Source organism: Balaenoptera ricei, chromosome 5 (genome assembly GCF_028023285.1).
Source record: "Balaenoptera ricei isolate mBalRic1 chromosome 5, mBalRic1.hap2, whole genome shotgun sequence".
NCBI lineage: Eukaryota > Metazoa > Chordata > Mammalia > Artiodactyla > Balaenopteridae > Balaenoptera > Balaenoptera ricei.
The window spans coordinates 81,358,352-81,385,447 of NC_082643.1; the positions used below are offsets into that span (position 1 = coordinate 81,358,352).

Here is a 27,096-nt window from a genome sequence, read left to right on the forward strand (position 1 = left end):
TTGGTTTATTCTTCTTTCTCCAGTTCCTTTAGGTGTAAGATTAGATTATTTATTTGAGATTTTTCTTGAGATAGGCTTGTATAGCTATAAACTTCCCTCTTAGAACTGCTTTTGCTGCATCCCATAGGTTTTGGATTGTCGTGTTTTCATTGTCATTTGTCTCTAGCTATTTTTCGATTTCCTTTTTGATTTCTTCAGCGATCTCTTGGTTATTTAGTAATGTAGTGTTTAGCCTCCATGTTTTTGTGTTTTTTACGTTTTTTTCCTTGTAATTCATTTCTAATCTCATAGCGTTGTGGTCAGAAAAGATGCTTGATATGATTTCAATTTTCCTAAATTTACTGAGGTTTGATTTGTGACCCAAGGTGTGACCTATCCTGGAGGATGTTCCTTGCACACTTGAGAGAAAGTGTAATCTGCTGCTTTGGGGTGGAATGTCCTATAAATATCAATTAAAGCTATCTGGTCTCTCGTGTCATTTAAAGCTTCTCTTTCCTTATTTATTTTCATTTTGGATGGTCTGTCCATTGGTGTAAGTGAGGTGTTAAAGTCCCCCAATATTATTCTGTTATTGTCGATTTTCTCTTTTACAGCTGTTAGCAGTTGCCTTATGTATTGAGGTGCTCCTATGTTGGGTGCATATATATTTATAATTGTTATATCTTCTTCTTGGATTGATTCCTTGATCATTATGTATTGTCCTTCCTTGTCTCTTGTAACATTCTTTATTTTGAAGTCTATTTTATCCGATATGAGTATCGCTAATCCAGCTTTCTTTTTATTTCCATTTGCATGGAATATCTTTTTCCATCCCCTCACTTTCAGTCTGTATGTGTCCCTAGGTCTGAAGTGGGTCTCTTGTAGACAGCATATATAGATGGGTCTTGGTTTTGTATCCATTCAGAAAGCCTGTGTCTTTTGGTTGGAGCATTTAATCCATTTACTTTTAAGGTAATTATCGATATGTATGTTCCCATGACCGTTTTCTTAATTGTTCAGGGTGTGATTTTGTAGGTCCTCTTCTTCTCTTGTGTTTCCCACTTAGAGAAGTTCCTTTGCCATTTGTTGTAGAGCTGGTTTGGTGGTCCTGAATTCTCTCAGCTTTTGCTTGTCTGTAAAACTTTTGATTTCTCCATCAAATCTGAGTGAGATCCTTGCCGGGTAGAGTAATCTTGGTTGTAGGTTCTTCCCTTTCATCACTTTAAGTATATCATGCCACTCCCTTCTGGCTTGTAGAGTTTCTGCTGAGAAATCAGCTGTTAACCTTGTGGGAGTTCCCTTGTATGTTATTTTTCGTTTTTCCCTTGCTGCTTTCAATAATTTTTCTTTGTCTTTAATTTTTGCCAATTTGATTACTATGTGTCTTGGCGTGTTTCTCCTTGGGTTTATCCTGTATGGGTCTCGTTGTGCTTCCTGGACTTGGTTGGCTATTCCCTTTCCCATGTTAGGGAAGGTTTCGACTGTAACCTCTTCAAATATTTTCTCATGTTCTTTCTCTCTCTCTTCTCCTTTTGGGACTCCTATAATGCGAATGTTGTTGTGTTTAATGTTGTCCCAGAGGTCTCTTAGGCTGTCTTCATTTCTTTTCATTCTTTTTTCTTTATTCTATTCTGCAGCAGTGAATTCCACCATTCTGTCTTCCAGGTCACTTATCCATTCTTCTGCCTCAGTTATTCTGCTATTGATTCCTTCTAGTGTAGTTTTCATTTCAGTTATTGTATTGTTCATCTCTATTTGTTTGTTCTTTAATTCTTCTAGGTCTTTGTTAAACATTTCTTGCATCTTCTCGATCTTTGCCTCCATTTTTTTTCCGAGGTCTTGGATCATCTTCACTATCATTATTCTGAATTCTTCTTCTGGAAGGTTGCCTATCTCCATTTCATTTAGTTGTTTTTCTGGGGTTTTATCTTGTTCCTTCATCTTGTACATAGCCCTCTGCCTTTTCATCTTGTTTGTCTTTCTGTGAATGTGGTTTTTGTTCCACAGGCTGCAGGATTGTAGTTCTTCTTGCTTCTGCTGTCTGCCCTCTGGTGGATGAGGCTATCTAAGAGGCTTGTGCAGGTTTCCTGATGGGCGGGACTTGTGATGGGTAGAGCTGGGTGTTGCTCTGGTGGGCCGAGCTCAGTAACACTTTAATCCGCTTGACTGCTGACGGCAGGGCTGGGTTCCCTCCCTGTTGGTTGTTTGGCCTGAGGCAACCCAACACTGGAGCCTACCTGGGCTCTATGGTGGGGCTAATGGCAGACTCTGGGAGGGCTCACGCCAAGGAGTGCTTCCCAGAACTTATGCTGCCAGTGTCCTTGTCCCCACGGTGAGCCACAGCCACCACCCGCCTCTGTGAGAGACCCTCCAACACTAGCTGGTAGGTCTGGTTCAGTCTCCCCTGGAGTCACTGCTCCTTCCCCTGGGTCCCAATGCGCACACTGCTTTGTGTGTGCCCTCCAAGAGTGCAGTCTCTGTTTCCCCCAGTCCTGTCTAAGTCCTGCAATCAAATCCCACTAGCCTTCAAAGTCTGATTCTCTAGCAATTCCTCCTCCCGTTGCCAGAACCCCAGGTTGGGAAGCCTGACGTGGGGCTCAGAACCTCAATTCCAGTGGGTGGACTTCTGTGGTATAAGTGTTCTCCAGTCTCTGAGTCACCAACGCAGCAGTTATGGGACTTGATTTCTCTGTGATAGCACCCCTCGTACCGTCTCATTGTGGCTTCTCCTTTGTCTTTGGATGTGGGGTATCTTTTTTGGTGAGTTCTGGTGTCTTCCTCTCTATGATTGTCCAGCAGCTAGTTATGATTCTGGTGTTCTCACAAGAGGGAGTGAGAGCACTTCCTTCTACTCCGCCATCTTGGTTCAGGCTCCCTCCCTTTTTTTCTTGATGAGTCTGGTTAATGGTTTATCAATTTTGTTTATCGTCTCAGAGAACCAGCTTTTAGTTTTACTGATCTTTGCTATCGTTTCCTTCATTTCTTTTTCATTTATTTCTGATCTGATCTTTATGATTTCTTTCCTTCTGCTAACTTTGGGGTTTTTTTGTTCTTCTTTCTCTAATTGCTTTACGTGTAAGGTTAGATTGTTTATCTGAGATGTTTCTTGTTTCTTAAGGTAGGATTGTATTGCTATAAACTTCCCTCTTAGAACTGCTTTTTCTGCATCCCATAGTTTTTGGGCCATCGTGTTTTTATTGTCATTTGTTTCTAGGTATTTTTTGATTTCCTCTTTGATTTCTTCAGTGATCTCTTGGTTATTAAGTAGTGTGTTGTTTAGCCTTCATGTGTTTATATTTTTTACAGATTTTTTCCTGTAATTGATATCTAGTCTCATAGTGTTGTGGTCGGAAAAGATACTTGATATGATTTCAGTTTACTTAAATTTACCAAGGGTTGATTTGTGACCCAAGATATGATCTATCCTGGAGAATGTTCCATGAGCACTTGAGAAGAATGTGTATTCTGTTGTTTTTGGATGGGTTGTCCTATAAATATCAATTAAGTCCATCTTGTTTAATGTATCATTTAAAGCTTGTGTTCCCTTATTTTTTTTCATTTTGGATGAACTGTCCATTGGTAAAAGTGGGGTGTTAATGTTCCCTACGATGATTGTGTTAATATTGATTTCCCCTTTTACATCTGTTAGCAGTTGCCTAATGTATTGAGGTGCTGCTATGTTGGGTGCATAAATATTTACAATTGTTATATCTTCTTCTTGGATTCATCCCTTGATCATTATGTAGTGTTCTTCTTTGTCTCTTATAATAGTCTTTGTTTTCAAGGCTATTTTGTCTGATATGAGAATTGCTACTCCAGCTTTCTTTTGATTTCCATTTGCATGGAATATCTTTTCCATCCCCTCACTTTCAGTATGTATGTGTCCCTAAGTCTGAAGTGGGTCTCTTGTAGACAGCGTATATATCGGTCTTGTTCTTGTATCCATTCAGCCAGTCTGTGTCTTTTGGTTGGAGCATTTAATCCATTTACATTTAAGGTAATTATCGATATGTATGTTCCTATTACCATTTTCTTAATTGTTTTGGGTTTGTTATTGTAAGTCTTTTCCTTCTCTTGTGTTTCCTGCCTAGAGAAGTTCCTTTAGCATTTGTTGTAAAGCTGCTTTGGTGGTGCTGAATTCTCTTAGCTTTTGCTTGTCTGTAAATATTTTAATTTCTCCATCAAATCTGAATGAGATCCTTGCTGGGTAGAGTAATCTTGCGTACACACTCACAAAAAGAGAAACAGGGAAAAATACATATATATCATTGCTCCCAGAGTCCACGTCCTCAGTTTGGGATGATTCTTTGTCTATTCAGGTATTCCACAGATGCAGAGTACATCAAGTTGACTGTGGAGATTTAATCTGCTGCTCCTGAGGCTGCTGGGAGAGATTTCCCTTTCTCTTTATTCGCACATCTCCTAGGGTTCAGCTTTGGATTTGGCCTCGCCTCTGCGTGTAGGTCACTGAGGGCGTCTGTTCTTCGCTCAGATAGGACGGGGTTAAAGGAGCAGCTGATTCGGGGGTTCTGGCTCACTCAGGCCTGGGGGAGTGAGGGGTACGGATTTCGGGGCAAGCCTGTGGCAGCAGAGGTTGGTGTGACGTTGCACCAGCCTGAGGCGCACTGTGTGTTCTCCTGGGGAAGTTGTCCCTATATCACCAGACCCTGGCAGTGGCGGGCTGCACAGGCACCCGGAGGGGAGGTGTGGATAGTGACCTGTGCTTGCACACAGGCTCCTTGGTGGCTGCAGCAGCAGCCTTAGCATCTCATGCTCATCTCTGGGGTCCACGCTGATAGCCACACCTTGCGCCCGTCTCTGGAGCTCCTTTAAGCCACGCTCTTAATCCCCTCTCCTCACGCACCAGGTAACAAAGAGACAAGAAGAAGTCTCTTGCCTCTTAGACAGCTCCAGACTTTATCCCGGACTCCCTCGCAGCTGGCTGTGGTGCACTAGCCCCCTTCAGGCTGTGTTCACGCAGCCAACCTGTCCTCTCCATGGGATCTGATGGAAGCCCAAGCCTCAGCTCCCAGCCCCCGCCCGCCCCGGCGGGTGAGCAGACAAGCCTCTTGGGCTGGTGAGTGCTGGTCGGCACCTATCCTCTGTGCGGGAATCTCTCCGCTTTGCCCTCCGCACCCCTGTTGCTGCGCTCTCCTCCGTGGCTCCGAAGCTTCCCCCCTCCGTCCCCCACAGTCTCCGCCCACAAAGGGGCTTCCTAGTGTGTGGAAACCTTTCCTCCTTCACAGCTCCCTCCCTCTGGTGCAGGTTCTGTCCCTATTCTTTTGTCTCTGTTTTTTCCTTTGCCCTACCCAGGTACGTGGGGAGTTTCCTGCCTTTTGGGAAGTCTGTGGTCTTCTGCCAGAGTTCAGTAGGTGTTCTGTAGGAGTTGTTCCACATGTAGTTGTATTTCTGATGTATTTGTGGGGAGGAAGGTGGTCTCCACGTCTTACTCTTCCACCATCTTGAAGCTCCCTCTGTTTCTATGTTTGTGTTCAACAGTACTTTCTCTTTTTCTCACTATCTTATAATTTATTTGTTTATATTCCTGGCTCCCCTAATAGACGATGTGAACCTAGAGGGCAACATCTCTGTTTTGTGTAGGTTTTCAATAAAAGGTTACTGAATCAGTGTTATTGCACATGCAGTGGTTTTTCATTTAGTTCATTTTTTATAAGCCTTGCGGGTATTAATGTTTATAATCATAATGAAGGTGGCTGATTAAGCCTTTTTCAAGAATCTGCTCTTATGTGCACATACTTTTTCTTCTTAGGCTCAGAGTTTCTGGGGAAAAAGCTGTTTTACAGTCACGTACCTGAGAAAGCAAATGACATTGACCTTTCTAAAAATACCACCGATCATTTTTCAGCAGTTACCAAAGCCTTTGGCTATATTTTGGTTAAACTAGCATATTTATACTATTATTTTGATACTGTACACTTAACAGAAGCCTGAAACAACTTGTATTGAAATACTCCCATTTTGATTACATTAATGTCATTAAGAGGAGAAACCCCAAGAGGTTTCTGATCACTTACTTGCCAAATAAATGCACTGGAGAATTCCATTGTCTTCTTGAATATTATATTTTATAAACCTTTTTTTGCAGGCACCTGTGTTGTGATAGTTCACAAACTCAGATGGAGTGGATGGCCAATGTCTTTATCGCCCAGGTATCATATCTGTTTCAACTATCCAGTAAAGTATAACAACTGTTTATAGCAAATGTTAATGTGGTAGTAGTTTTCAAAGAATTTTTAATGAGTTTTATGTGTATACTTTTATTTTCTCATTCATGTTTTTTTAAATATATGAGAACCCAGATTTACCCATTACTCTTTGAAAGAGAGTCTACTCTTTGTTGTGTCTTTTTTTTTTTTTTTGCCAGCCCAGCAGCTCCTCAGCTTGGGGAGGTGCTTCAAGATGGTGGTATAAGAAATGGACTTGTCTAAGGTGTGGTCCTCCCAGAGTCCCACATTGATCTTTGTTTAGAAAATGTGCTCTTTTCCTTCTTGTTCTCCCCACGGCTTCCTGCTTTTTCCAGAAACAAGGACAGGAACCTACATTTCTTTAAATATATATTGTGTGCTAGATACTTCAAAAGAGTTAACTCATGTATTCCTTGCAACAAATTGCATGGCACTGCTTATAGATGAGGGAACAAAGGTTACCAAAGGCTCCATGATTTGCTTAGGACCATACATTTAGTTAGTGGTTTAACACAGAGGCACCAGAGGCCAACGTCTATACTCAATTCCCCCTTTAGTCTCCTCCCTATTGGAGGACTCACTCTTTCAGTGAAGGGTTAAATAGACCCATTAATAGGACTGGTTTCTTCCCCAACCTTGTCTGGCTGAATTCCCAGCAATGCTTCCCCACAAGAGCATTGAAATTCACTGGTAACAATTAAGTTGCCACTTTTTATTACTAAGGATGTGCTTTCCTGTTTCTCTCACAAGTGAGAAGTTAATTCACCCCCAAATCTTGTCCTTATTTGTTCTGAAAACCATTTTCTCTGTTCATTTAACTTATTAACTTTCCCAGTGGTTAATAAACACTGCTTTTCTCAGCCCGATGCTATTACTACCTGGGAATACATTTCCAGAAAAAGACCAGTGGCTAACTTTTTAGAGACTTTGCTTCTTTTTTGTGACTGTTTAAAAATCCAGATATTCAAGTCCTACTGTAAAAAGAGTAGGCTTGAAGTATTAGTAAAATTGGAACTATAGAGTCTAAAACTGTTACAGTGTCTGGTTATGGCACAACTAAATTGTTTTCATTTTTATAACTGAAGTCAGTAGACTCTGTAGTTGAAAATCAAGGTGTAAATAGCCAGGAAGCAGAGGTTGCTCTTACCACCAAGTTATTTCTCCCTGACTCACCTGTCCCTCGTTGTGTTGGCCCCAGAGACTCAGCCCAATTACATTTCTTAACTTCATTCCATTTCTTAGGATTAAGGTAAACACTAAGGTCCTTTTGGATTTGAGGATTTAATGGTTCACCTCCACAGGGAAAGAGATAGGAAAATAGCAAACGTTAATATATACATTAATACATACACACACACACACACAAAATCCAACAGTGAGTGCCCCTTACAATACATTCTTTCTGGTGCCCTGAATACTTTTCTAATATCCATCCCCATCCTTACCCCTGCCTCAAAAGTCTTTGGCTTACATGTCACATTCTCAGAGAAACCTTCCCTGACCTTCAGACCAATTAGACCTTCAGGCTGTAGGAACCCTTAGCATTCTGTACTTCAACACTGTCATACTAATTAAAAAGCATTTGTGCCTTTAGGTTTATGTCTGTCTTTCCTACTAAAATGTAAACTCCATGAGAGGAAGGACCTTGTCAGTCTTATTAGAACTAATTGTATATCTGCATCACAGAACCCAATATATCTTACAAAGTACATGCTTGATTAGTATTTCTAAAATAGTATAGAGGATAATCTGATAAAATTTCAAATAGATATTAGTGTGATAAAACAATAAATGAAATAAGCTAGGGAAAGGAAAGCCAGTGTGACTGATATAAGGAGGACATTGAGAAAGATTCTCAGGGAATACCTTTCTGAGTATCTGAAAGGTGTGCTGAGACCTGTCTGAAATGAGGGAGCCAGGTATGCAGGACAGGCAGAGCATTCCAGGGCAGGGATAGGGGTCAGCAAGGTCCTGACATGTTATAATCTTGACTTATTCCATGACTATCATGAAGGCCTATCTATCTGAGAGAGGATGTAAGAGATGAGGAAGGCAGGGGACAGATGATGTAATCCCAGTTTAGGAGTTTCAGTGGGAAACAAGGGAAAGATATAATCAGCTTATATTACTGGCAAATAATAATTTTGGTTCCTTTGTTGAACTGCACTGTAGGAGGTCAAAGATGGAAGCAGGAAGAACAGCTCTGTGGAAGAAGATGGCAGCTCAGACTAGGGTGGTAACAGTGGGTCTGGTAAGACATATTCAGATCCAGGAATATTTGAAGGTAGAGGCAGTAAGGCTTACAGATTGATCAGCTATAGCAGTTTGAGAGGAGTAGAAATCAAGGAAGAGTCCTAGTTGTTTGTTTGGCCTTGGGCAGCTGATGAGTGTAGGTGACATTATCAGAGATGCAGAAGAAAATTGAGAGTTCTATTTTGGCCACATGAAATTTGAGATGCCTGTTAGACATACAAGGGGATATGATGAGCAGCAGTTTAGGTGTATAGATCAAAAACTCAGGCAAAAGTTTGGGGCCGAAATGTAAATTTTGTGGAAGTCAGCGTTTGGATTGTATTGAAAGGCCATGGGAGGATAGGGTGAGATGAGAGAGAGACTGTATGAATGAGAGAGAATTCGAACACAAAATTGGAGAGGGGAGGCTATAGGGAGAGAGAGAGAAAGAGAAGACAGACAAATAAGCCCTAGGACATTCCAAACGTTAAAGGTCAAACAGAAGCGAAAAATTGAGCAAAAGAAATAAGAAGCTTTGAGGAAGGATAACCAGGTGATACGTGTAGAGAATTCTATCAAGGAATTAGAGGATAGAATATTAAACCAGCAGAGGCCCTGAGCCAACAGGAAGCAATGTGAGCAAGTGCATGTGTTCAGCATTGTGAAAAAAAATCATTGTACAACAGAGTGTGGGGCATATTTGTTCTCATATTATTGACTATATATTCTGGCCCACTGAGTGATTATAGATATGATTGGGGCAGAGTTATTTATAATCAGAGTAAATACTTATTGGAAGAGAAGGGAGCCTTGTTTATATGGCTATAGATGCAGAGAGACTGGTACCTTTCATGGTGGGAAAATGAAATTATTGGATGATTACTAATAATTTTTCAATTAAATCAGTGAGGTCGCCACATGTGAGTCAGGGGTGGGTATTAGAAGTGTAGGGGCAGAATAAAAGATGAGATATTACCTTCAGAGAGTGCGGGAGCCAGTTGTACTATACTAGAATATAAAGGGAAGGCTAAGTGCTCACTTGAAATTTAAGGGTAAATTTAAAGTGAGATGAATCTCCAGATTGATTATTTTCTATTTCCCCTCCATCAATTTGGAGGCACCCATGGAGTAAGTAGAAGTGGGTTTAACTAGGCTTGGGGCTTTGCCAAGCAAGTGTGATAGAAGGAGAAGCAACACAGGACTTGATCTTATTTATAAGGAGGTGAGTATACTGATTGACCATGAAATCTAAGCCAGACTGTGAAGGAAGTGGGAAAAGATGTGAAAAGTAGAATGGTGGTAGAGAATGGACTGAAGGTCTCAAGGAGTCTAAAGAATATTTAGGGTTAATGAAACTAAACTAGGTTACCTGGAAAGATGTCAAGGTCAGAATGTGAGAGGCAGAACCATGTTTATTGCAGGATTATTCATCATAGGCAAGGTATGGAAACAACCTTAAGTGTCTATTGATGGATGAATGGATAAAGAAGATGTGTGTAGTGTGTGTGTATATACACACACACATATATATACAAACATGTATACAATGGAATATTGTTCAGCCCTAAAAAAGGAAATCTGTCATTTGGGACAACATGGATGAACTTGGAGGGCATTTTGCTAAGTGAATTAAGCCAGGCAAAGACAATTACTGCATGGTATCCCATATAAAAATCAAACTCATAGAAACAGAATGGAACAGTTGGTTGCCAGGGGCTGTGGGGGAAATAGTGAGAGGTTGGTAAAAGGGTACATACTTTCAGGTATAAGATGAATAAGGTCCGAGGATCTAATAGATGACATGGTGACTATAGTTCATAACACTGTATTATGTAATTTAAATTTGTGAAGAGAGTAGAACTTAAATGTTCTCACCAAAAGAAACCCAGAAAGGTTAAATATGTGAGATGATAGATATGTTGATTAACTCGATGGGGGGAATCCTTTCACAATGTATGCATGTATCAAATCATCACGTTGTACACTTTAAATATCTTACAGTTTTGTCAATTATACCTCAGTAAAGCTGTGGCGGAAAAATTTGAAAAAGAAAGTGGGATGCAGAAATGAAGATTTGGGGATGTGATCACTGGTTATAATAATGGAGTATGATCCTCAGCTATATGCTCCATGCAGTATGACTTTTGAAGTCACTTATACATAACTATAAATGTTATCAGAACATATTACTTAGATCTAAAGATTTCTGTTATTGGGAAAAATACCTCTTGGATCAATCCAGTGACAACTAATTAGCTGGTATTCACAACATTGTATATCATGTCAGAAAAAAAAAAAATGTGTTTGAAAACTACATTTGCTCTTAGATTCCTCGAAATACCGTTTAACACATATATTATACATCAGTGAGTAAAAGTGTAGGCATAATTCATAGGATTACCTAATTCCTTCCCAGACAGTATTCTCCCAGCTTTATATGTTGGGAACATCCCAATTATGTAATATCAAAGTTTTTTTTACCAAGTTTAAGACCATGACATAAAAATAATAATATGAAGCTTGTAACTTTCTCTCTGATTGAAATATTGTATAATTTACCATTGTAGATTTGCTGAACCAAAGTAAGCACTTCACTGAAATCCAAGGGTAGATCTGATGCCTATGCACTAAATCTAGTAATAATAGGACCTGTACTGTAGGATCCTTGAGGATTAAATGAGATAATATCTGTATATTGATAAGCACAAAGCCAAGCAGTCTGCCCCTCAATATAACTTAGCTGCTATTTTATAGTGAGTATATAGTCAACATTTGTTGAAATTAGTTCTTTGCTATAAAACACGACGTTAAACTACTAATTGCAACATAAGAATAAGAATCTGTTCATTCTTAAGAGTAGAGGAGAAGAATGAGTAGGCATTTAGCTATATAGTTTACCAAATTGTTTTCATTTCATCATAACATCTGTAAGCGTCTCATTGTGTGTAGTTGGTATTCTTTCACAGGTTGTTGTCTGAAAATCAATTTGTTTTTCCCAACTTCTGAAAAGTTAATCTACCCTGAAGAATAGAAAAATTCTTTAAAGATTTTTCTTTTATATGCATATCTTAAGGATTTATCATCCAAGAGCTTATATTTTTAACCTTTGGATATTTCTCCCCTTTGCAAAATTACCTTTTCTCCAGTCATATCTATAATTGCTCAGTGCCCAGAATATGTAGTCAATAGTTTGAGAACAAATGTGCGCCACTCTGTTGTACAATGATTTTCAGTATAAATGTCTGTGTACAAGGTAACATTTCTTTGGAATTCAATTAGATGAAAAAGTAACATTTTTCAAAAGGTCATAAAATAAAGATAATTTTTCCAATAGCCATGCCTTAGGTTGACTTGGGGTATATATAATGTCAAATTATTTTGACACTAAAGTTGTCTTTGGTGGTAAGGGAAAATGAATGTACAGTTGCTTTGATTACAGGGCCTAAAAATGTAGACACGTATATTATTTTTCTTCCACAAAGAGATTTGCCAGTTTCCTTAAATATTTTTCCCCTTTTGGTTGGATAAGTAGTACAGAAGACATGTATGTGAAGTTTAGAAATTGAACTGAGACCTCAAAGCTCAGTTCACTTAAGAGTTTTACATCCTCAAGCCATGCCACCATCAGAGTGAACATCATAATTACAAACAGCCTTCTCATGGAAAGCAGATCATCTGACTTGGATATATGAGAAAGGAGCCAAGTGACTATATAATTTGGTGTACCACATAATAAAATCACACACCCACAGCAAGAAATTGTGTTTCCACAGCATGAAAATGATATATGGCCACCAGCTGGAAAGGAACGAAAACGTTCTATAACCAAAACTCCCAAAATTGGAGGTTTGCCTCTAATTCCCATCCAGCATGAGAAAAATGCAACCCAAGACTGGAGAGATATTGAGGTAAGGTTAGGATTTTATTTGTTTTTATATTAATCATAGCATTTGTTTTCTTATGTCTTAATGTGATTAAATGCATTAATTACTTCATTGGTTTCAAAAGCACAGTAATAAGCACTTTGAAAAGCACAGTAAAAATCATATCCATCAAGAAAACTTTATGAATAACCTTATGCCACTCTCTGAAGTTTTATATTTTATTAACTTCTCTTAAATGATCAATTTTAATAATGTCATTGACCACTCAATTAAATATGTACAATGCCACTTTTTTTTTTTATTCCTAAAGTGGCCAAGAATGTTAAATATGTATATAGAAGTTCTGGTGATAAAAACCACAGTCTCAAATTAGCCTTACAAGTTCACTTCTAACCTCCTTAGAATGAGCCCATGGCAGAATGTCTGGAGCCATGGTAACTAGACTTTCCAGTAACACAATCAAATTTCAGAGGCTGGGAACCGATGGGGTGTCTCAGTTAATATAAGGAACTGCAAGATGACCCCTGAGCATCAATAAAGAAGATTTGGTATCTTTCATGAAAACTGTGTGCTTTCCTTCTCACCTTGAAGGGCAGGGTGACCATAAATAGCATCAGTCTTGATTCAGGAAAAGACATAGGCTGTTTGCACTCAAAACTCATTAGACAATTTGCAGCTAATGTGCATTTCAAGGCCTTAAATGAGTCCCTCAAAGCAAAAAGAAAAGCATGTAAAAGATACTGTTATTTCTTCTTGGAGCCTAGGTTTGGCCATTAAGCTGTGTGAGTTTCTTGCTTTCCAAACAGGAATAACTTTTTTTTTTTTTTTTAATTTTACTGGAGTATAGTTGATTTACAACGTTGTGTTAGTTTCAGGTGTAACAGGAATAACTTTTGAAAGACAAAAGCCATTTTAATTTAGTGATCAGATTTTTTTAAAATGTTTTTCCATGACTGTCTTTCCTTGAACGTTTATCTCACTGTAATATGCTTCTTCTCTAGAAGATAAAAGCTTTGAAATAATGGTTTATTCCCTTTGTTGCCTGTTCAGTCCTTATGTGATCAAAAGGAGGAATAAGACAGCAAGAACTGAGGAGCTTGTCCCTCCTGCCATTCTGCGCTTACAGGTTTTTCTTCCTAATAAACTGCTTTGCAGAACTATGGATTCCTCAGCTAATCTGGAATCTTAAAATTTTAAGAGTCATGTTTCCCAAGAACCCAGATTAGGGAACACAGAAACATAGGGAGTAGATATGTCCTGCTGTGACTCCAGCTTCTCCTGACCAGTGTCTCAGGATTGATTATGGAGCAAAGCAAAAAATAAATTATTGGGATCAAAATACTTTAACCAGTATCCAGTACAGAACTGAGGTGATGATTGAATATATAATAATTTCTTACTTAATCCCAAATCCAGAATTTCAGAGACAATTTTTTTTAGCATACTTGAGACCAGAAAACTGTACAAAAACTGTAACAAAATCGTTAAAGGCTTCGAAAGCAATTTTGTGAAATATTAATTGCTAGAAAATTTGTTAGTAAACTAAACCAAGCTTTTTTGTAAATTTAGTAAATGTGGTAATTCAACAAATTTTAAAATTTAATTCTTAAAAAGAATTAAGACAAAATTAAAATTGCAAGTTTTCATATGAACCAATGAAATATTTGTTATTGAATTAGATTTATGTAAATATGTAATATATTAATAAAATGACAAAGTATTACTAAGATTAGATTCATAAGAAAAAAATATAGTCATATCAACAGATATATTCAAGAAGGGTTGCTTTTCAAACAAATTGCTGACAGATTGGTGAATTTGGTGACTTCCCATTCCGTGAGCTGTCTTGCTTTCATGAGGTTCAGTTGAAACTTGTATGAGAATACCTCCTCCAGGCAGGGAAGGCTTCCTGGAGGAAGTGACTTCCAAAATTAATTGAGTAAATTAGTAGTGAGCTAGAGGCAAATAGTGCATAAGAATGTACAAGCCAGATGCTACCTACGGCCCTCCTACTTCCTCTTAGGTACCTACTTCATCATGTTCATTGTGCTCAGCTTTTATCTGTAAGCTCCTAGGGATAATAAAAGCCCTTACTTCATAGCAGGGTGTTCTCTCTGCTGGGAGACACACTCCATTTCAGATCCTCATTTCCATTTAAACAAACAGTCTCTAAATGCCCTCTGACACAAACTGGCATCGTCTGGACCAGCCTACCTTTTACTCTCCTAATTTCATACCTTATCAGTCTTTCTTTTTAAATTATTAAGACCTTAAGGATAGTGCAGCACATAAATGATGCCCTTCTTTCCACAGTACTGATGCCTTGGCTTTCTTTCCCCACAACATGCCAAGGCACTCCACACACCATATTGTTCATGCAAAGTACTCACTGCCATCTCTTCTTGATTTCTACCAGTTCACTTCATCATGCCTCCCCACCTTTGTATAAGGTTATGTCATTTAGGCTAATATTATAGTTTTACTTGAAATTTCAGCATTACATGTATGAATATTTGGCCTCTAAATTCTGCATCTAAGAGCGTCCCAAAGTCTTTCTGCTGATAATTGAAAAGTAATGAGAACTGTATAATATATAAAACCACTCTACATTGATCCTTGATTTTCCCTAATAGATGTCATATGAAACTTTTTAATAAGATTCATATTTATAAACTCCCAGTCACATTCCTATGCTAAATAGCCATAATTTTTACTAATCTCTCATATTTTTTTTGTACTGTGATAAAATACACATAAAATTTTCCATTTTAACCATTTTAAGTGCATAGTACATTAATTACATTCACATGGTTGTGTAAGTATTACGACTATCTCTCTTAAACATATTCTAATTAAACTTTGGAATTCAACTAGATACTAAATAACTAAATATTTCTTCCTATCAGTTTTAGAGAAGAAATATTTATCTGAGATGTATAATCATGAGCTTATCAGAAAATTCTAAATTGCAAAATTATTTATAAATTATGTTGATTAAAATGTTTTTATTCAGCTTGAATTTGTCTGTTATAAAATTTCATGTCCCGATCTGCTGAAATTTAGGAAAATAGAACAGAATATTAAACATCTGAATTTTTTAAAGCTTTCTTCATTTCCTATTCAGAAAATATTTATTGACCACTTCCTGTGTGCAGGCACTGTAATAGGTTTGCACGTCAATGAACAAATCAAACAAAGAATCCTTGCATTGCATTGACTTTCTAGCAGGGCATTCAGATAATCACAAGAGATATAAGTAGCTTGTCTAGTATATTAGAAAGTGATGAGCACTATAGAGAAAAATAAAGAGGTGAGGTGTTGCCCTTTAAACATTATATTAGACATCCTTAGTTACAGCACTGTTTATGCTACTGTTTCATTCTTTGTTTTTCAAAATAGTATTTTAAAAAATTTTTATTTTATATTGGAGTATAGTTGATTAATAATGTTGTGTTAGTTTCAGGTGTACAGCAAAGTGATTCAGTTATACATATACATGTATCTATTCTTTTTCAAATTCTTTTCCCATTAGGTTATTACAGAATATTGAGCAGAGTTCCCTGTTCTATCCAGGAGGACCTTGTTGGTTATCTATTTTAAATATAGCAGTGCTTTGGGTAGTATAGTCATTCTGACAATGTGGATTCTGACAATGCAAGAATATGGTATATCTCTCTATCTGTTTGTGCCATCTTCGATTTCTTTCATCAGTGTCTTATAGTTTTCAGAGTACAAGTCTTCTGCCTCCCTAGGTAGGTTTATTCCTAGGTATTTTATTCTTTTTGATGAGATGGTAAATGAGATTGTTTCTTTAATTTCTCTTTCTGATCTTTCATAGTTAGTGTGTAGAAATGCAACAGATTTCTGTGTAATAATTTTGTATCCTGCAACTTTACCGAATTCATTGATGAGCTCTAGTAGTTTTCTGGTAGCATCTTTAGGATTTTCTATGTATAGTATCATGTCATCTGCAAACAGTGACAGTTTTACTTCTTCTTTTCCAATTTGCATTCCTTTTATTTCTTTCTATTCTCTGATTGCCATGGCTAGGACTTCCATAGCTATGTTGAATAAAAGTGGTGCAATTGAACACACTTCTCTTGTCCCTGATCTTAGAGGAAATGCTTTTAGCTTTTCACTGTTGGATATAATGTTAGCTTTGGGTTTGTCATATATGGTCTTTATTATGTTGAGGTATGTTCCCTCTATGTGCACTTTCTGGAGGGTTTTTATCATAAATGGATGTTGAATTTTGTCAAAAGCTTATTCTGCATGTATTGAGGTGATCATATGGTTTTTATTCTTCAGTTTGTTGATGTGGTGTATCACACTGATTGATTTGCAGATACTGAAGAATCCTTGCATCCCTGGGATGAATCCCACTTGATCATGGTGTATGACCCTCTTAATGTATTGTTGGATTCAGATTGCTAGTATTTTGTTGAGGATTTTTGCATCTATGTTCACCAGTGCTATTGGCCTGTAATTTTCTTTTTTTGTAGTATATTTGTCAGGTTTTGGTGCCAGGATGATGATGGCCTCATAGAATGAGTTTGGGAGTTTTCCTTCCTCTGCAATTTTTTGGAACACTTTCAGAAGGATAGGTGTTAGCTCTTCTCTAAATGTTTAACAGAATTCACCTGTGAAGCCATCTGGTCCTGGACTTTTGTTTTTTGGGAGTTTTTTAATCACAGTTTCAATTTCAATACTCCTGACTGGTCTGTTCATATTTTCTATTTCTTTCTGGTTCAGTCTTAGGAGATCGTACCTTTCTAAGAATTTGTCCATTTCTTGCAGGTTTTCCACTTTATTAGCGTATAGTTCTTTGAAGTAGTTTCTTATGATCCTCTGTATTTCTGTGGTGTTGCTGTAACTTCTCCTTTTTCATTTCTAATTTTATTGATTTGAGCCTTCTCCCTTTTTTTCTTGATGAGTGTGGCTAAAGGTTTATCGATTTTATTTTTTCAAAGAACCAGCTTTTTAGTTTCATTGATATTCTGTTGTTTTCTTCATTTCTATTTCATTTATTTCTGCTCTGATCTTTATGATTTCTTTCCTTCTACTAACTTTGGGTTTGTGTTCTTCTTTCTCTAGTTGCTTTAAGCATAAGGTTAGGTTGTTTATTTGTAATTTTTCTTGTTTCCTGAGGTAAGATTACATTGCTATACATGTCCCTCTTAGAACTGCTTTTGCTGCATCCATAGGTTTTGGATCATTGTGCTTTCATTTTCATTTGTCTCTGGGTATCTTCTGATTCCCTCTTTGATTTCTTCAGTGATCCATTGGTTGTTTAATAGCATATTGTTTAGCCTTCACATGTTTGTGTTTTTTATGGGTTTTTTTCTTATAGTTGATTTCTAATCTCATATCATTGTGGTCGGAAAAGATGCTTGATAATGATTTCAATTTTCTTAAATTTACCGAGGCTCACTTTATGGCCTGGAGAATGTTCCATGTGCACATGAGAAGAATATGTATTCTGCTGCTTTGGGATGTAATGCTCTATAAATCTCAATTAAGTCCATCTGGTCTAATGTGTCATTTAAAGTGTGTTTCCTTACTGATTTTTTGTCTGGATGATCTGTCCGTTGATGAAAATGGGGTGTTAAAGTCCCTCACTATTATTGTGTTACTGTCGATTTCTCCTTATATGGCTGTTAGTATTTGCCCTATATATTGAGGCACCTATGTTGGGTGCTTATATATTTACAATTGTTGTATCTTCTTCTTGGATTGATCCCTTGATCATTATGTGGTGTCCTTCTTTGTCTCTTGTAACAGTCTTTATTCTAAAGCCTATTTTGTCTGATATGAGTATTGCTACTCCAGCTTTCTTTTGATTTCCATTTGCATGGAACACCTTTTTGCATCCCCTCACTTTTAGTCTGTATGTGTCCCTAGATCGGAAGTGCGTCTCTTGTAGACAGAATATATATAGGGGTTTTGTTTTTGTATCCATTCAGCCAGTCTGTTTTTGATGGGAGCATTCATTCCATTTAGCTTTAAGGTAATTATCAATATATATGTTCTTATTGCCATTTTGTTAATTGTTTTGGATTTGTTTTTGCAGCTCTTTTTTCTTCCCTTCCTCTTTTGTTCTCTTCTCTTGTGAATTGATGACTAACTTTAGTATTGTGTTTGGATTCCTTTTTCTTTTCTGTGAGTGTATCTATTGTAGATTTTCAGTTTGCAGTTACCATGAGGTTTTGATACAGCAGTCTATATACAAACAAGATTGTTTTAAGTTGTTGGTCTTTTCATTTCGAATGCATTTCCAATATCCTGCATTTGTGCTCTCCTCGTCTCACAGTTGCTGGTTTTGGTAATCATATTTGTGTGCAGATGATTTCCTACCTTTACTGTATGTTTGCCTTTACCAGAAAACTTTTCTATTTGTAATTTTCTTGTTTCTAGTTGTGGCCTTTTCTTTTCTGCTTTGAGAAGTTCCGTTAGCATTTGTTGCAAAGCTGGTCTGGTGGTGCTGAATTCTCTTAGCTTTTGCTTGTCTGTAAAGCTTTTGATTTCTCCCTCAAATGTGAATGAGCGCCTTGCTGGACAGAGTATTCTTGGTTGTAGGTTCTTCCCTTTCATCACTTTAAATATATTGTGCCACTCCCTTCTGGCTTGTAAAGTTTCTGCTGAGAAATCAGCTGTTAACCTTACGGGAGTTCCCTTGTATGTTATTTGTCTCTTTTCCCTTGTTGCTTTTAATGTTCTTTGTCTTTAATTTTTGTCAATTTGATTACTGTGTCTCGGCGTGTTCTTTTTGGGGTTATCCTGCCTGGGACTCTCTGCATTTCCTGGACTTGGGTGATTGTTTCCTTTCCCATGGTAGGGACGTTTTCAGCTACTATTTCTTCAATTATTTTCTCAGATCCTTTCTCTCTCTCTTCTCCTTCCAGGACTCCTGTAACGTGAATGTTGGGGCATTTAACGTTGTCCCAGAGGTCTCTTAGACTGTTTTCATTTCTTTTCATTCTTTTTCCTTTATTCTGTTTTGCAGCATTGATCTCCACCATTCTGTCTTGCAGCTCACTTATACATTTTTCTGCCTCAGCTATTCTGCTATTGATTCCTTCTAGTGTATTTTTCATTTCAGTTATTGTGTTGTTCATCTCTGTTTGTTCTTTAGTTCTTCTAGGTCTTTGTTAAACTTTTCCTGTAACTTCTCAACTGTGCCTCCATTCTTTTCCTGAGATCTTGGATCATCTTGCAGTATCATTACTCTGAATTCTTTTTCTGGTAGATTGCCTATCTCCGGTTCACTTAGTTGTTCTTCTGGGGTTTCATCTTGTTCCTTCATCTGGGACATACTCCTCTGCCATCTCATTTCCACAGGCTGCAGGACTGTAGTTCTTGCTTCTGCTGTCTGCCCTCTGGTAGATGAGTCTAAGGGACTTATGCAGGCTTCCTGGTGGGAGGGACTGGTTCCTGCCCAATGGTGCATGAAGCTAGGTCTTGTCCTTCTGGTGGGCAGGGCCATGCTCAGGAAGACTTTAAGCAGTCTGTCTGCTGATGGGTGGTGCTGTATTGGTTGTTTGGCCTGAGGTGTCCCACCACTGGAGCCTATAGGCCGTTGGGTGGGGCTAGGTCTTGGGGAGGAAATGGCAGCCTCCAGGAAGGCTCACACCAATGAGTACTCCCGAGAACTACTGCTGCCAGTGTCTTTGTCCCCCACAGTGAGCCACAGCCACCCCCCTGCCTCTGCAGGAGACCCTCCAATACTAGCGGGTAGGTCTGGCCCAGTCTTTTATGAGTTCACTCCTTTTTTTCCCCTGGGTCCTGGTGTGCATGAGACCTTGTGTGTACCCTCCCAGAGTGGAGTTTCTATTTCCCCCAGTCCTGTGGAATTCCTATGATCAAACTCTGCTGGTCTTCAAAGCCAGATTCTCTGGGGGCTCCTCCTCCTGTTGACAGACCCCCAGGCTGGGAAGCCTCATGTGGGGCTCAGGACTTCCACTCCTGTGGGAGAACTTCTGTAGTATAATTATTTTCCAGTTTTGTGGGTCACCCACCTGGCAGATATGGGATTTGATTTTATCACAATTGTGCCCCTCCTGCCATCTCATTGTGGCTTCTTCTTTGTCTTTGGATGTAGGGTATCTTTTTTGGTAGGTTCTGGCTTTTTTTTTTTTTTTTGGTTGATGGTTGTTCAGCAGTTAGTTGTGATTTTGGTGTTTTCCTAAGAAGGGGTGAGCTCACATCCTACTACTCTGCCATCTGCAAAATAGTCCCATTCTTAATATTATACTACCCTTTTCATTTCATCTTCTCTCTCTCAAACATTTGTAATATAATAAAAAATTTTTCTTTGGATCTCTCCTTTCTGTGCTTTGCAGTTTTTACTAGGGAAATATTGAAAAAATTCCTTCAATTCTTGTTTGTGAAAAGAAAAATGACTATGCCTTCCTGCCCCCACCTCCCCTGACCCAGCTTTTTGGGTAGCCTTTTGCTGTGGCTCCATATCCACTAGATGCTTGCTTCTCTGTTGTTCATTCTTTTATCTTACATTTGATGAGGTTGTAGTCACCTTTGAGAATCTCATGAGAGTTCTAGATGCCAGTACTCGCCCAGTCACAAGACACCTTGGATGCTAGTTAAGAAAGTGCACCTCTGTCCCAATGCAAGTTGTGTCTCAATAGAATTCTGGTACCTGTAGGCACTTAAAGTTCACTGAATGAATGTGTACTTTAATCCATTGATACAAAAGTGGGTTTTAATACATGACTATATATACCTTTCAGTATATTCATAAGTATATCTATGGGTATATATTTCTGTGGGATTCTAATAGGGCATTATGTGGGGAAAAGATTTCACTAGTCAAATATTTGGGGAAGAGAAAATAGAAAAAGAAGTCAAACAGATTTTTCTGCTGTAATATTGCTTAGCTTCTTTAATATGCTAATATGTATTGTGAATCTCAAGAGGGGTCTGTAGTACAGAGCATTTCCTGGACTCATGGACACAGAGACTCCCTTTTTCCTCTGTCCTTTGGGTATAACACTGTAGGAATTACAGATGCATGAATATGTGACACATCTAAGCAGCAGTGAATTGGAAGAGGCAAGTTTGAAATGAGAGTCAATTTGAATAACTAACTTGAAAGACATCTTTGAAGTGGTATGTTAAATGCTTGTTAAAATGAATTTCCGTGATCTCCATTTCAGTTGATTTTGTAGCTCTGAGATCAGTCTATAAATTCAGACATGCTGCTTGTGCCAAAGTCAAGTTAGTTAGAACGTAAATCATAGAAATAAATTCTAATACAAGAAGCATCAACTTTTATGTGCAGAGTATTCTTTAAACAAAGTGTGCCAGATCTTGCTTCCCTGTGAGATGTTTTGTTTTATTTTTAGAGTGCAAAAGCAGAACTCGAAAGGTTACGGCTCAGTGCAAAGCGTGACCAAGAGCCTGGGGATGGCACCTTAAAGGAGAGAGCCTCCATCGTGTCCCAGTGCCTGGAGCACAAGGATGAGAAACTTCGAAATCGAACCAGAAAACATTGGAGTTTCAACTGTCTGGAGGACACAGAGGCTGAGGTCCTTCAAGGGCAACAGAAAGGCCAGAAAGGCCTAAAGACATTGAGGAAGACTGAGGACAGGAATGGCAAAGCTACTTTGGACTCTAATAATAAGTTATCACCAAAGGTCATCGAAGAGCTTAATGTGGTTCTACAGCGGTCAAGAACCCTTTCAAAAGAGTTACAGGCTGAGCAGATGGTGCAAAAATAAATAAAATGACTTGTCTTGCAAATTATTTTTTTAAATATTGTATACAATGTATGTGTGTAAACCAGAAACCAAAATATATTTCATGGTTGGTGAGATTTGTCTAGCTATCCTTAACCATTTAAAGAGCATTTTAAACTATGTATGTATATATAAGTGTAAGATTCACTGTGTTTTGTTCTGAACAAAGCCTGTACAGTTCAGCTATATTAACCTTGTGTAGGAAGGCATTGGGTTACTGAGTGGCCAACCTTTTGAAGTACAGTTGACCCTTGAACAACATGGTGCAAGGGTTGGTGTGTTAATCCATGCATAATTTATAGTCAACCCCTTCCCCTGTATATGAAATTCCCCTGCATTTGTGGACTGAACTAATTGTGGATCATGTAGTGCTGTAGGAGTCACTGTCAAAAGATGTCCATGTATAAGTGGACCCATGCGGTTCAAACCCACATTGTTCAAGGGTCAACTGTAGTTGTCTAAGTGGTGTAAATTTATGAACAGAAATCACAAACTGTACTGTATTGTATAGAATGCTCTGTATAAATGAAGCCTATGAAACTATATGGAACACATTTTGCACTTTGAGAAACCTTGTATATAAAGTTACCATATGTTTTTAGGTTTACATAGGGTCCACCTTAGGGGAAAAAAAGGAAGTAAGTTGCAAAGGGGGAGGATTTATTTTAGTGGCTGCCTATCAAACCACACTTTAAAAAGAGGCAAAGAGTTGAAAATGTCCTAAAAGTCAAGGAGGTCAGGTTGAGATTTATTCTAGTTCACTGTTGTTGACCAGACCTTGTTCATGACAAACTGCTTGTTAAGAAAAAAGTCTAGTGACTAAGTATTTCCCAAGATTAGTATTCAGCCACTGAACATGAATAATGGCACTGGCCACTCTTCCTTACAGTGTCAGTGAATCAGCTGCAGTGCTAATCCATTCACTACACTTTAGTTCTTTGCAGGTGGCTGCTGAGAGGAAACGTACACTGCATTGAAGAGATTGTGTGCACAGGACCTGGCATGGATGACACTTGCACTGTTGCTGTATGCAAGCAATTTTTTTTTTTTTTTATTTAGAGTTCCTTACTATCATTTTGGTATGAGCAACATTCATCATCACAGGGTTTTATTGTTGGTTTTTTGTTACTGTTTTTCTTTGTATGTTCATTTCTTATTAAGACTGAGTCAGAGTTTACTGGAAGTGTACAGCATATGGCCATCTGCGGGTAGGAGTTAGATTAACTATTGATACTATACTTCTGGGGGCTACCAGTTCACTTTTAACCTTGTCTTTTTTTCTTTTTTTTTTTTAATAAAGCAGCAGTCTCTTCCCTGTGCCTGACGAATAATGACAAAGCCCTCTATTTTTGTTTCCACATAAAGAGCACCTACTGAATTGGTTATTTTCCTCAGACAGACAATACTGTCTAGTTATAGGTGACATTAGGGGTGGCACTTTTTGTCAGTTTCTTTAGAATTTTATTAGGTCTGGTGAGTTTTGATCAAAATTATTTTAGGTAGCCAAGCTTTATTCCTAGCTTTATTCCCCTTGCACACAGTGCAAGTGGCATCCATGTGAGGTCGTGTGCACAGTCTCTTCAATGCAATGTACGTTTCCATTTCCTTTTCCCCCTGTTTTTCAGGTGTCTTATCAGAATTTGTATACAGAGGCCCATACTTCAGTCAGTCCAATCATAGTGCAGTATAACACTGTTTAATGCTATGAATTTCTTCATTGCAAAATACTGATCACTTATATCTGGTGGTGATAAAATAGTTTACCATGGGAGTGTGATATTTATTCTTTAAATCCACATAGATTGGAATTTTTTTAAAGAGAGAAACTGCTGGTCAGTTTATAGGTGGCACTACTGGGGAGCCTTCCTTTAAAAAGCAAGAAATCAAGGTATTTAGGAAAAAATCTAAAATAAACTATTATTTCTGGTAAATGATATTTATGTTTTATGAAATAAGGAGACATGAAAATTATGTTGGACAATGGGAAAGTATCTTTTTTTTTAAACCTGCCTTATTTGAATACTTTTGAAACTTGAGCTTAAAATCTAATAACTTCTTTTTCCCTTCCCTTCCTGTACAATTGTCTCCATTTTTCAAGTGTAAGATAAGGACTAATGATGACCTCCCATATATTTTGAGTAAAAATTAAAATTGTTTTACAAGTCCACTTGAGTGTGACTGATTTTCAAAATAACCACTTCCAACTTTTCAAAATAGAGAAATAAATCAAATAGATTGCCTTTCCTTTTTGCCTTTTTTAAAAAATCTGAATTTAATATACACTTCAAACTAGCTGTCATTTTTTCAAACATGTCAGTATGAATATTGTTCTTTTTTAAATGATGAATATATGCAGACATAACACAAACAGATTGATGGTACTCTCATTTCTAGAGCCCTAAAGTTAATAAAACTAAGCAAAAGTAATTGAAGCAAAAATATGATGTGCACATAACTATATTAACTGCTAATTTGCATTTACATTTGATAATTTTTAATCCTAAAATAAACAAACTATATTGTAAAAGGAAATATTTTTGAAAATGCACCAAATTTATTTGGATAGATGATGGTAGTATCCAGATATTTGCACGTTTTCTCAAACTTTTGATAATCACTCTAGGGAGAAGAAGATGTAAACTTTCACTATCTCATCAAAATTTGCACCAAGACTTTCATATTACCAACAATGTGGATATCCTATCATGTGTACAATCATCACATTTATTTCTAATCATTTGGAAATAGACATCACAGAAATGAATCTTGTAGATGACTAAAATTTATCTGCTTTACATTTTATAGTTATTATTTTTAACAATTTTTTGTTAAATGTTTTAAATTATTTTGTATGTCCTTATCTTCTCTGCCATGGCTACTATATGTTGAATGTAACATTTTTAAAAATTGAGATACCTGTACAGATTTAAGACTTTTTGTGAATTATTAAAGTTCAGAATCTAAATGTCCTCATCCAAGAAGTGGGAATAACACTGATGTTGTAGTATGACTCATATACAGTTGGCCCTTGAACAACACAAGTTTGAACTGTGCCAGTTCACTTATACACGGATTTTTTTCAACAGTAAATACTACAGTACTACACGATCTATGTTTGGTTGATTCCACAGATAGGGAGAACCAACTCTAAGTTATATGAGGATTTTCAACTGGGCAGAGGTCAGCACCCTTAACCCCCAGATTGTTCAAGGGAAAGAACTGCACAGGTCCACTTATCTGTGGATTTTTTTCAATAAGTATTCAGTTGGCCCTCAGTATCCACACATTCCACATTCACAGATTCAGGCAACTGTGACTGCAAACTTAATACGCTAATCATGGTTGGCTGAATCTACAGATATGAAACCCATGAGTATGAAGAGCTGACTATGGGACTTGAGCATCCTCAGATTTTGGTATCTGTAGCAGGTCCTGGAACCAATCTCCTGCAGATACTGAGAGATGACTGTATACATATTTTTATATGTGTGTGTATATCACATACCTGACCCATAGTATAGGTGTAGTAAATGTTATTTATTAATTTATTAGTTTTTCTAGCTCTCATTTTCTAGCTCTCATAAGTTCATACTTCTTACTACTGTTTTTCAAATTGCTTATTTTTTTTCTTATCCCTTTAAAAATATGTTATACACTAATAGAACAGATTACCACAGGTGGTAGGATGAATTGTGTTTCCCCAAAACCCATATGCTGAAGCCCTAACCCCTAGTACCCCAAAATTTGGAGTATTTGGAAATAGAGCCTTTAAAGAGGTGATCAAGTCAAAATGAGGTTTTTGGGGTGGGCTCTCATAAATCTGACTGGTGTCCTTATAAGAAGAGGAAATTTGGACACACAACACACGGGAAAAACCGTGTGAGGACACTGCAAGAAGGTGGCCATCTGCAAGCCAAGGAGAAAGGGCAAACCTGCCAACATCTTGATGAAACCAAACCTGCCAACATCTTGATCTCAGTGTTCTAGCCTCCAAAAAACATTGAGAGAAAATAAATTCCTATTATTTCTGCCACCTACTCTGGAATTTTGTTAATGGTAGCCCTACTACACTTTTATATTAATCTGTTAATATAGGTGTCAGATGAGCAGAATGCCCCCTGGTATTTTCAAGCACTAGTTCTTGCACTCTTGTTATTCCACATCTCAGAATAACTTTGTAATACTACATCAGAGTTACACCTATCATAATGATTAATGAAGGATAAGAGAGCATTTTGAGATGTAACTACTTAGAAGTCAGCTAGCTAAATAACTTGAATACTGAAATAATACAGCACAAACAATTCAAAATTGTTGCCCAGCAAAATTATAGTTTGGGGCTGCTTGTAAAGATCCAAGTTCTATGACATGAAGAACCACTATTCCAGAAGAGTGAAGATGCTGATGTTTCACAAAACTGGATTGATAGAAAATATTGTTAATCCTTTCAAAGAACAACACAGAGAGGTCTTCAGTTAAATAACTGAGCATTCACTAAACTAGGGAGACACAAAAAGTCATTTCAATCAACCCAGATAAGCCAAACCATGATCCTGAGATCGGATCAACACTAACATTGCTCAGATAAAAGTGACATATCTCATTGGAGGGAATCTCATCTTCCCCTCCAGCTAATGCTTCATTTGACTTCTGTTTGTAGCAAATCTCTTGGTAAAATTTGTCTCACTTCCTGCCTTCTATTTTTTCCCTCCCATTCTTTCTTTGAACCCTCTTCATTCAACATTTTGTTTCCCATTATTCTACCATAACTACTCCTCTCAAATTCAGAGCAACCTCATTGCCAATCTAAATGGTCAGTTTTGAATCATCATACTTCACCCATCACTATCTGTAGCACTTTATACAGTTTGTCTCCCCTCCTTTGTGCAATACATTCTAGGATTGGTCTCTAGGACACCATTATCTTGTAGTTTTCCTCCTTCACTAGTCAGTCTTCTCTGATCCTCTATTGGATACTCATCCAATCTCATAGCTTTAAATACAGTACATCTTCCAGCTATCCCATCTGTTTAACTACAGTCT

At 37.7% G+C, this 27,096-nt stretch overlaps 1 protein-coding gene across 3 annotated transcripts in view; it reads left to right on the forward strand.

The window, feature by feature from the left end:
- ARAP2 (ArfGAP with RhoGAP domain, ankyrin repeat and PH domain 2) overlaps nt 1-24,220 on the forward strand; it is a 216,130-nt gene extending 191,910 nt beyond the window's left edge. For all 3 annotated transcript variants that reach the window (XM_059923215.1, XM_059923216.1, XM_059923218.1), the window contains 3 exons: nt 6,086-6,149; nt 12,191-12,325; nt 21,661-24,220. In XM_059923215.1, the coding sequence (XP_059779198.1) occupies nt 6,086-6,149; nt 12,191-12,325; nt 21,661-22,035 (574 nt within the window). In that variant the 3' untranslated portion in view covers nt 22,036-24,220. The remainder of the gene's footprint in view (nt 1-6,085; nt 6,150-12,190; nt 12,326-21,660) is intronic.
- Nucleotides 24,221-27,096: the final 2,876 nt, after the last annotated feature.